Source organism: Glandiceps talaboti, chromosome 17 (assembly GCF_964340395.1).
Source record: "Glandiceps talaboti chromosome 17, keGlaTala1.1, whole genome shotgun sequence".
In the NCBI taxonomy this organism is placed as follows: Eukaryota; Metazoa; Hemichordata; class Enteropneusta; family Spengelidae; genus Glandiceps; species Glandiceps talaboti.
In genome coordinates, this window is record NC_135565.1 from 20,799,753 (window position 1) to 20,812,060 (window position 12,308).

The window sequence follows — 12,308 nt, forward strand, 5'->3', positions numbered from 1 at the left end:
TGGAAACTGAATGTTTTGCCGGGACTGTGAGTGATACATTGTATGGAACTGCACATTTCATCAGTGAACTGTCGCCAGCATCGTCTACAATTTGTGTGTGTTGCGGTGCGTACCAAGTCTGCACTTTGATACGCGACAGAAGAGACTTTACATCGTTATCAATGTTAGCAGTTTTATTTGCCACAACCAGTCATTAGTAATACATGTAATTGTCAAATGTACGCTAAGTTTTTATATTTATATAGTAAGCATATGTTTTTGTACAAGAAATTTCAGTGTACAAAGTGTTGTATTTTTTTTGTTTAGAGAGAAATTAGACCAGTTCAAGATAAACCTGTGACATCTGTGTGTGTGTTCTTTCTTATTTCTCCAGTGAATGTGAACAGTGTTCAATACATATATGTATGTAGAGAGGTGTAAATAACACAGTATCAACGAAGATACACCCTGCTACGATCATCAGACGACTAACAAATTGCTTGATACTGTGTTATATATATATATATATATATATATATATATATATATATATATATATATATATATATATATATATATATATATATATATATATATATATATATATATATAGGGAGATATGTACAGAGTTATGGGAAAACATTGTTATTCTTGTTGCATAGCAACATTGTTGATATTGATTTGTAATTACTCTGTCGTTAATGTTTGTCAATATATATTGTGTTGTTATTGTTTGTTTGGTAATTTGTATTTGTTTGTTTGTTTGTTTGGATGGTTGGTTGGTTGTTTGTTTGTTTGTTTGTTTGTTTGTTCGTTCGTTTGTTTGGTTGGTTGGTTGGTTGGTTGGTTGGTTGGTTGGTTGGTGGATGGATGGATGGATGGATGGATGGTTGGTTGGTTGGTTGGTTGGTTGGTTGGTTGGTTGGTTGGTTCTTTGTTTGGTTCTTTGTTTGGTTGGTTGGTTGTTCTCGCAAACATAAATAACTAAGTCTGCCCCATGGTGTTACATGCAACTCTGACATGTGTAACACACGGGGAGGGTGGTGGTGGAGGGGTACTCCCGGTCGTATAAACGCTTACAAATGTATACGGCTATGAGCAGCCCAGACCAAATGGGTCACTTTTTCACGGAAAATACGTAAACATGGGTCGAATTTTCACTGGTCTGAACATTCTCTGATTATGGGGTCGATAACATGGGAAACGTCTTCATGTTTATTATCTGTGCTCCTACTATGAATGGTATTGACTGATTTAATTGCTGCAGTCAGTCTTTTACAAGGACTCGAACGTGTAGCGTCAACTTGAAATGTTCCACGGACGCGGATGGGGCTAGATTTAGGGTTTAAAGAATTGTATATGACTTCAAGAGTTCTCTTGTCATGATATCTTATTTTCAATTCTACTTTTAAAGGCATCTTTCTTTGCACTGGCCTACTTTGTCGAGATGACACAGCTCTACCGTACTCGTACTATAGACCTTTATCAGGTCCGTTCTGAAGAATGAACCGTTGTGAACCCGGATAACACTTATATCAGCATTTACTATAAATACATACAATCACACGGTATTTCCGGCTTTGAATTACTTCCGTGTTTGTTACATGTGATTTTTGTCAAGATAAGTAAGTCAAATATCAACACCACAATTTCACATGAGATGAAATATACACAGAGACGTACAAAGTGACTGGTAGACGTTATTAATGAAGTGTTCCTCTCTGTACATGATGTGATCCGGTGAAGTAGATTTTCCAGAGAAGACATAAAAGTTGTTTATCGTAAGTTCCGTCTTACTTTATTTGAATATGAATGACCAGGCTAATGGTATATCTTTATTTAGTTTGACCTTTCACCCGTTTCTCCGAAATTACAACAGTGAAATATTTCGCAGGATTCCCCTCTATCCCCCCATCCCCCATATAGTCAGAAAACTTTTAGTGTGTAATATGTACAAATACAGATCAGATGAGAAATGGGACAGCAGCCGTGCTATATACAGGGATTCATTTGACTTTCAAACGTCTTCCTCTGCATTATATATTTGATCATTTTCTATTATCTTGTTGTTTCTGATTTAATTTCTAATCGGATATTGTAAATATGCAAGGTGAAGGAAAGTGTTCACGTGTTTCGGCTGCTGTAATCATAACTCTTTTGATAGTACAGATTGTTCTAGTATTAATTATCTACCCGGGTATAATTGCAATCATTTCTGTACAGTTTCAAAATGACATTTCAAAACTGGAAACAAAGTTGGAACGTCTCAAGACCCACAATGGATCAATACAAAGTCCTTCTGGCGTAAATGGCTGTGTCTGTGCAAATGGCGTTACACGATCTGGTGTGAATGGTGAGGTCAACCCTGGAACAACTACAGAAGATACATATATTGATTGTTGTTTTGAAAATGAAGAACGTCTCAAACAGGTATAAAATTACTGGTTATGCTCTTCACATTTTCAATTTTAAGAAAGTCAACTTTCAATCAACTTAACGGCACTTGGCTTTGATAACATTTGTTGAATTCCGCATACATAGCACAGGTCGCTAACGGCTAGTTACACGTGTTGAAATTGAGTGCACCCGTCAGTAAATACTTACATAAAACTAATCTTGCATTAGTTTACTGGGGATACATGCCATGAATTGAAATAAAATATATAAAAAATATGCACACTGTACATAATGATAATTATGTATGGATTCTTGGACGTTTAAAACATGTTTGATCTTGTAAAAAAAAGTCATGCAAAATCCTTGCCGACAACAAAGTTGCAGTACTCTCCTATCAGTCATTTAATATTTAGTTATTATTCCCCAATATTTTTCTTCATTCAGCCAGGGAAAATATTCATGACCTAAGGATTGTCACTACTCGTCTAGCGACTCAAAGTGACAACCCTAGGCCACGACCGAGTATTTTCCGGCTGAATGAAGAATCATTTTGGAGCATAAAATAATTATAATATCAGTGCTAGTAATAACAACGAAATATCACATCGGGGAAAAGTAATGGTAATTTTGATTTTTTGACTCATATTTCGACACACAGCAGAACCCGTGACGTAGACACGCGTTGTCGTGACGTAGACGCGCTGTCGTGATATAGAGAATGACCAGAGTATATATTCCATATTTTTGTTCAATTTGGCTCTGCATGGTATAATAATCTATGACTATCTTGTAACTAAACATTGTTTTTACGATATACCAATAGTCACCGAAAATACCAGTGGAAAAAATATCTTACAATTTTATGAGATCAGAGAGTGAATGTAGAATTTTCCATGTATAGCCATGACTATCTTACCAAATTGGGCATTTTGGCTTACGGCAAACAGAATGCCCACATAGTGTTATTACTTGAGCTATGAATTTCAGTGACTGTATGATGTTTATAAACACCAAATTTAGTATTTATTATGATTGATACAGGTCAGAAACTAGGATGACATAGAAATAGTGTAATTTGGTTTTTAAACTTTGAAGAACTCATCTCGAGGAAAGACGTATAGCCTGCATATGCAGCTAGACTGGCATCAGTCCCTTTGGGGATTTTTGTTTTTGAGTTTTATAATTCTTTAAAAGTTTTGAATTTGTAATTTAGTTTATGTAAGGAAAATGTGTTTTCGTTACAGAACAGTTTTGCAATCAATCGCCTACTCACTCACTCACTCACTCACTCACTCACTCACTCACTCACTCACTCACTCACTCACTCACTCACTCACTCACGTTATCATTTCACATACGAGAACACAGTGATGTTTTAAAAAGTTATTTTTATTCAAGTAAAAAATGAAAAAGGCCCGTCGACGTGAGCAAGTCTTCTGTGTCTATATACAAATGTATGTGAAAGTATAATGAAAAGCCGCTAATCAAACCACTGTTATCAATAGCATAACACACATTGAGAAAACTTAACGAGGCGCAGACAGAAACAAACAATGTCCCTATAGAGTTTTGTATTTTTCCGGCTCAAACTTATTGTGCTATATTAGACACCTGTGGCACTGGCCAATAACAAAACGTTTTTACTTTCGAACTTCCTTCTTGCTTATTGTCAACGAACACTAGAACTAAGAATGTCTTGATATTTATTGTAATATAGCAACCCAACCGCGGAATTCGTTGAACAACCGCCAACCTGTTGTCGGTTACAAGATGCATTGCGCGTCTCTCCATACATCTTCATGTATTTTCTACGCGCGCACAAGTGGGGACGGTAGTCGTAGGCACATTCTACTCAGGGGGGTGGTTGTCATCTTACCATACCCTGGGTTTACCAATAAAATTCTTCTCTGTCATTGATGGCGTTCAAGTTCAGTCTTCGTATTATAAAATCACTCATAATTAAAGAGGTCAACAAGGTCTTTCTGTCATTTCCTGATGAAAATGTTATTTCAAACGTAATAAAGACAAAACAAGACTAAATGTAACAACATAAGCGACGTCCTTTCGCGCAATGCATCTTTGAACATGAAAATTGACTATTCACCGAGAAAAGTTGTAACATGGAACCGGTTTACTTTATTATGGGATTGTATTATGGGATGTATAAGTGGAGTATTACCTCCAGAGAGTCCATGCACCGTTACATATATACACATACAGTAAACAAAATGGAACGCGTTCTACGACATTTTAAAATACTTTGCTTCTTTTTTCTCATAGATCATCAAAGAAATTGTAAGGAAAGAAAGACATCGCCAAAGACAGAACGGAGGAGCAGGTAATTTTTTGTTTGCATTTATCTTGGCAGGTCTTCTGACTGCATTTTATGCTCCAAATTCTGAATTCTGTATCGCTCCACATTGTACTATGATTTATATCTTCATATCATACCAATGCATGTAACATTTGACCTCTCCATTTAACCTTTGACACAGCTATCAATGATTCGTGCCCATTCAAAAAATACCTTTGTTCTCATATTGGTTATCACCATTTCCTTGTTTCTGTCACTATAAAGGGGATCCATACTTTTAATAAAACGTTTGCATGAGAACCAGTCTACAATATAAATTACTAGTTGGTATAGCATTTTTCTAAGATGCATGTAGGTTTTATTTTTAAGGGCAAACTTAAGACAAAAGGAGACAACCCCCCCTCCCCCTCCAAAAAACTTGAATGACAGGCCAGTGAAATTTGGTTTACTGTTACTATGACTAATGTTGCATTTTAAGTGTGACAGTAATTTATTTGTTCTATAAATAGAATAATTGGTCATGGGAATACTAAACAGTCACGAAACAAGTCCAGTGCGACATTATAAACAAATGCGTAGTATTACGATGGAGGATTGGTGGGGGGGGGGAGGTTACAATTTTAAAGAATGAGAGAATATGTGTTATATTATGCTACATATTGTGCACGCAATGCCACATACAGACATTTAAGGATAATTAACAAAATGTTATTATCTCGCAGAATTTAAGAAATAATCGAAATTTATCATTGGTAAGCTTGAATTCAGAGAGTGTAAAATCATGACACGTGACTATATCGACGGATCGATTACGGAAACCAATGTGATATTTTACATTTCTTTGTTTTATAGCATTTTGTTATTTCGAACTTTTAACCAAAACTTGACGATTCTCCATATTCTTGAAGCCAAAGTTCTGAGAAGAACAGTTTAGTTTTTCCCCTGTTTTCTAGAAAATACCATTTTCACACTTATTTCTGTTTATTGACTCCGAGAAATATTATTTATTCATCTTGAATGGCATATTATACGTTTCAACGTTTGATTCTGAGTCATTATAAGTGTATTCAAATATTTCGTCACTCATTTATTTGGTCAATACATTTCCATTGCCGCTTTGTACACGGCCAACGTACTTCATACCGTATTACACACACACACACACACACACACACACACACACACACACACACACACATACACACACGCGTACACACAGACACGCGCACACAGACACACAAACACACAGCCACATACATACACACGCGTACACACAGACACAGACACACAAACACACACACACACACACACACACACACATATATATATATATATATATATATATATATATATATATATATATATATATATATATATGTTGAGGGTAGAAGAAAATCAAGTCGGGTTTTTCGTCTCTACAAGCCACTGACTTCATATATATATATATATATATATATATATATATATATATATATATATATATATATATATATATATATATATATAACTCGGTGAGTATCAATCTGCTAAGACAGTGCTCTATACCGCAGTGGCAGAGCGTAATAGTTTTGGTAGTACTGGAACTCTTTCTTGGTTGTAACTCGGAGTTTCACGCATGGTGCGATCATCAGACACTCTTATATATATATATATATATATATATATATATATATATATATATATATATATATATATATATATATAACACTGACTGAAATTATTTGTCACTCAGATACAAGTGGACTGACTCTGGGGGAAATTGAACGATTGGTGGCAGATTTGATTGACAGAGACGATACAAACACACCGGCAACCCGTCCAGTTATCCCTGCGATGATTCATTTGACTGGTAAACCAGAAGGCTTTACTTCAAGTAAGTTTTTTTATGATTGGAAAATCGATTTCAAGTAGACAAAAACTTATAGACATAGCAACTAATGTCATGGAAATTATGTTTTGGTTATTATTCAGTATCAGATGCAGCAAAGTAGGATTTTCCTATTTTTTTTATTTTTTTTCCTATTTTTTTTAGTTTACCTCCAAAATTGTTACCACGAATGTTATTATACAAATCGGTAATATATCGGCAAATATCACATTTGTGATGTAGTTACAAATAATTTTATTTGTTTTGAAAGTGCTTCCAATCAGTGACTATTCTCTATATGACCCATCTATGAATTTTAAACATAAAATAATATTAATTGACACTTTCCAAGTACAGTCTGCATAATTAAAACAAAAAATATCCGTTGTACAGTTTACACGCCATATTGTCGTAACCTGAAGTTGGCTTGTTGCTAATAATTGTTTTTTGTTTGTTCGATTTCTTCGTGGCTTCGTCATAGTATTGCTGGTCTAATCGTGTTTTAAACACATATATTGAATGCCTATAGATAAAGCCATCCGAAGGGAAAGAGGTAAATTCAAAGTTGGTCCATGGGAATCCACAGCGGGGAAAGCATTTAGACGACATATCAATGTTGATAATTATCATATGATAGTTCCAAAGTCAGGAATGTACCATATTTATTCACAGGTAGGTATTTTAGGTTGAAAACCGAAATTAAATATGATTGTGTGTAACTACTGTAGCGTCAGGATTTAATACATAGCCAGTATTGTCTGTGACTGATTTCTCTACCAATGATGATTCTGCGCCTGTTTAGAATTACTAAATGACAAAAATAATCTAGAAAAAAAGAGAACAAGTACAACAGCAGTAGTACCGCCGCCGCCACTACCACCACCATCATCACCACCACCAACACCACCACCAACACCACCAATATCACTACCAACACCACCACCAACACCACTACACTACTACTACTACTACTACTACTACTACTACTACTACTACTACTACTACTACTACTACTACTACTACTACTACTACTACTACTACCCTCTGTAGAACGAGTGTAGAAGGGCAACCGAACTTCTTAGCTGTTATGGACGTAGGGATCACAGTGACACGTGTGTGGCCATAGTCATTTAATCATTGATGTATGATTTGATTAGAACATTCAATATGATAAAAATGAAGCATATGAATGATATGGATGTCTATAAAAACATATCGATGACTTTCTATGTATAGGTATTCTGTTGATTACTAATCCTTTTTTTATTTCAACATCTGATCATTTCAGGCTTATTTTCGAGACGAAAGTGAAAACGCTGAATTACAATTACGAGAATATCTCCACTATACAGTACTTGGTAAGTTGAATAAATCTGTGTCTGGCTTGTCAAAATGATATAATCACGACACACAGGCTCGCATGCACACACACACACATGCACACACACACAAAAACACACACACACACACACACACACACACACACACACACGTGCACATATACATGCATACAGACAAACACGCACGCACGCACGCGCGGACGCACACACACTCACATACACATACATAGGTGCACACAAGCACAGAACACGCGCGCACAAATACACACAGAACACACACAAAGGCGTACACACACACAGACACATGCCAAAATTCGTGACACATACATAACGCATGTTGAGCAGACGTACTTACATTACAAACCTTTTTTTTATACATCTTAGTCTTAATATTTTATCTCAGTTGATGACGTATTAGAAACTCCTGTACTCTATTTTGAGACTGAGTAATTTCAACTGTCTACATCAAAATGAATTTTGTAACTTGTAAAATGACTAATATCAGAATATCCCCTCCCCCACCCCCACCTCGTCCTTTGACTGTAATGACGTCATCGGTCGGGGCATATATGCCTGCCTTATACTGGGTGATTTGATTGGCCCTACAAAAAACTGTCACCGAAAAGGAGTCATTAGTCGTTTTGGGTAAGGGAGATTAGTCAGCGCCCACAACGGCTGATCTGTCAGTCTACCCCGTCCTCGACTCGGTGAAGATCCGGGTAACCTAGCTATTTCGATAAAGCATGCCACAAAACCGAACGACTTTAACTTACGTTGTGGAATATATTTCTTTAATACAGAAAGCACGGCGTATGCTCCAGACCCCATCACATTGATGAAAAGTGGACGAACACAGGAAGGACAAGAATACTCCAATTACTACTACACCAGTTTTCACTCTGGTTTATTTGAGTTGAGAGAAGGTGATAAAATCTACATGAAAGTGTATTTACCAAGTGAAGATGTCAAACTTGATGCTCATCAAGAGTCCACGTTTATGGGCATGTATCTAGTTAGTGATGTCGATGACTGATATGGGAAATCGTTCTTAATATTATGACAATGGAAAATGCCAAATAATCAGAACAATGCTAGTGACTGTCATTTGTTACAGTCTGTTCTACAGTAAACTTAAGTGTATATGAGGTGTTACGCACACTTTTCATTTCCATTACGGAGCCTTCAGTAATTACAAGTGGGGTGGTGGACGGGGTGTCACATTTGACAACTTTGGTCTCGAGAGGGGGAAAATGGAATTAGAGAAGGGTCACATTTTACTTTCATGCATAGACATTCACACTGGACAAGTCAAGTCAACTCAACTCAGAGGCCACTCTAATAGAAGGGACACCTTTCAGAAATATGAAATCGGGGAGGGTCACATTTTACGTAACGAGCCTGGCTGTTTTCCACCGACCCTCCCTCCTTGTAATTATTGAAGTACCATAAGTCGACATTCCGTCATGCCAGTACCCAATCGCAGGTGAAAATATAAACAGATAAATCTATTGTTCTAAATACAGTAACTAAATTATAAAAGTATAAAAACAGTCTGTAAAGTGTAACCGAGACAACATTGCGACTCTAGTCAATGTACAATGTGTTCACACATAGTACTCACCATTGTGTATTTTGAAACAAATCATAAATTGACACATTAAGGAGCCCATGGTTAAGTGTACATTCATGTACAAAGAGGTGTGGTCATAAGCGAGGCTGATGCATTTCGAATTAATTGGTAACTAATAAATTATGTCATACTGTACCAGCATAACTGTTACTAGAGTTCTCTTTATTATGGATACGTGTCAACGTGTCATAGTTGCCGAAATAACATTGGGATATTTAAATCATAAAAAGTCAAACTCTACAAAGATACAGACTGTACCCCTTTAATGTATTTTTTTAATATAAACAGAAATAAACGTGTATTTTGTGTGTATACGATTGTGTCTACCTGTGTACGTGTTGTCTTTATCACCCTCTCTTACGTCACAGTCACTATGGCAAGAAGTTCAAGTTCACAATAAGGCGCATGAGTATTGTCCTTCAAACTTTCCTAGGTATAGTGCGATTTTGTGTGTATACGATTGTGTCTACCTGTGTACGTGTTGTCTTTATCACCCTCTCTTACGTCACAGTCACTATGGCAAGAAGTTCAAGTTCACAATAAGGCGCATGAGTATTGTCCTTCAAACTTTCCTAGGTATAGTGCGAAAATCCAGTAAACATGGAAGTCATATACATGCAAATCATCATTACATTAGCAAAGATGTCAAATACATTTTCAGTCACGTCAGATAAAAGTAAATGAATATTTAAGCTCAAAAACTTAAACAAGAGTAATGGAAGAATTATTCTGGTCGGCAGTTTTAGCAAGTTAGTTGGAGTATTCTGCTAAATGATTCTTCACCAGTAGTAATTTACATACAGCCCCGGATATACAGCAGACTTATGTACGTATAAAATAAACAGGTCAAGATCTGATAAATTCAAAGCTTTACTGCTACCGTGTTGTTCATAGCAGGAACATTAACAGACCAAACTAATAGACGTCGAGCTATCTAAGCAGGTCACTCGGAAGCAGGACAGCCCTAATGAACCGACCGACATCCAGTATGTTTATTGGGACATCTAAGATCATCTAAGGAATGTTTCACCGTAATATATCAACACATGTTGTATATTTGTATCATGGCAATTATTCTTGAAATGTAAATATCCAATAACATCTGACATCTTGTATGTACGTGAACACACACACACACTGTCTGTCTGTCTGTCTGTCTGTCTGTCTGTCTGTCTGTCTGTCTGTCTGTCTGTCTGTCTGTCTCTGTCTGTCTCTGTCTCTCTCTCTCTGTCTCTGTCTCTCTCTGTCTCTCTCTCTCTCTCTCTCTCTCTCTCTCTCTCTCTCTCTCTCTCTCTCTCTCTCTCTCTCTCTCTCTCTCTCTCTCTCTCTCTCGTTTATCCATCGTTACCCACCTCTGCCTCACAGTCTACTTGCTGCCTCAACAAGGTTAACACTGAGTTGGTCAATGAAGCCTACCCAGGAGAATACAATTACAGAATATAGTTCTCTGTCCGGCGATGATAAGATAAGAATTATCACCAACAAATGATTTATGCTCTAATCCATATGAATTTGCATGTATATGACGCCCTCTAACGTCAAGATGTGAAGCTTTATATATCTATTATATTTAAGTGATTATCATAAATAGACTGTGAGTGGGGTGTAAATTATAACGTTACTGTATAGGAACTAAACCACGCCTCTCCCTGGTAGTATATCTTGATTTGTTGACGATCAAAACGGCTCGAACTCATTTGTTATCAAAATAAAATAATAAATATGGCCGATAAATTTAACTAGGTCATGATATTGTTTCTTACCACTACATTGAAACAATAGAGTTTACAAATACAACGAAGCTACCATGTCAAGCTTCTGATTGGTTCAAAGTTTCTGACAATAGCTGATGAATGTTCTATTGTTTTCATCGAATATCTATTAAATACATGTATTGTAGACTTTGCAAACAGTAGACTTTGTAGATATTGACCCGATAATATCAATATTGTCGTGAGTCGACAGGCTAACTTACACAATGTCTTTTACCATTCAGTTCTGATTGTTTTGAAAAGCAATCAGCTCAGGTCAACCATACCATAGACCCTATAGTTTGACCGTGTAGAGTCTATGATAACACATTGCCAAAACACTGTATCTCTACCCCTTTCGAGATGCTATAAGGCATCGCTTATACAGTATGCATGTTGTTGGTAATGTTCATCTCAGACGGTCAAACACCAGGGGTCGGACAGCATTTGTCGACGTGAACGTGTCATGATTGATGACGGTGATGAGGACACAGGGGCGTGTAATATTTCATAGATTGTTGTTTTCTTATTGCTTAGAATGCCGTTTTCTTAGGAAAATATCGTACGAATCTTTCTGCTACAAATGTATCAATCTCTATACTACGAAGAAATATTAAACTCTTCCCCTTACAGGTAGGAATATATAATCAAAAGGTTGTTATATTTAGTCTGTAGACCTGGAAAACAACAATCTATGAAATATTACACGCCCCTGTGGCTGAGGGGGTATTCCTGACGTAGTCATAGTTATTGTGGTTTATACATTGAAATGACTCAGTGTGTATCGCTTTGTTGTAAAGTGTACAGCTGGGATATTATTAGTCACTGGATTTCCTTTTCTAAAAATACATTGTGACCCGAAATCTAAACTTAGAGTATTATATTTACTTAAAGAAGAAATTTATAGCTTTCGACTAATTCCTGATTTTAGTTTCCTACATGTTTAGATTTAATAACAAAAGATTATTACTCTGTTAAACAAATAGGAATTGTGTTTTCGTTATACGTAAAAACATTCGTCCAATTTCAA

At 36.3% G+C, this 12,308-nt stretch overlaps 1 protein-coding gene across 1 annotated transcript; it reads left to right on the forward strand.

Moving 5' to 3' along the window:
- Positions 1 to 6,523: 6,523 nt before the first annotated feature.
- LOC144448597 (tumor necrosis factor ligand superfamily member 10-like) lies at positions 6,524 to 8,930 on the forward strand. Its single transcript, XM_078138872.1, has 4 exons — positions 6,524 to 6,563; positions 7,087 to 7,229; positions 7,846 to 7,915; positions 8,698 to 8,930. The coding sequence occupies exons 1-4, from the start codon at positions 6,524 to 6,526 to the stop codon at positions 8,928 to 8,930; spliced, it is 486 nt and encodes a 161-aa protein (XP_077994998.1).
- Positions 8,931 to 12,308: the final 3,378 nt, after the last annotated feature.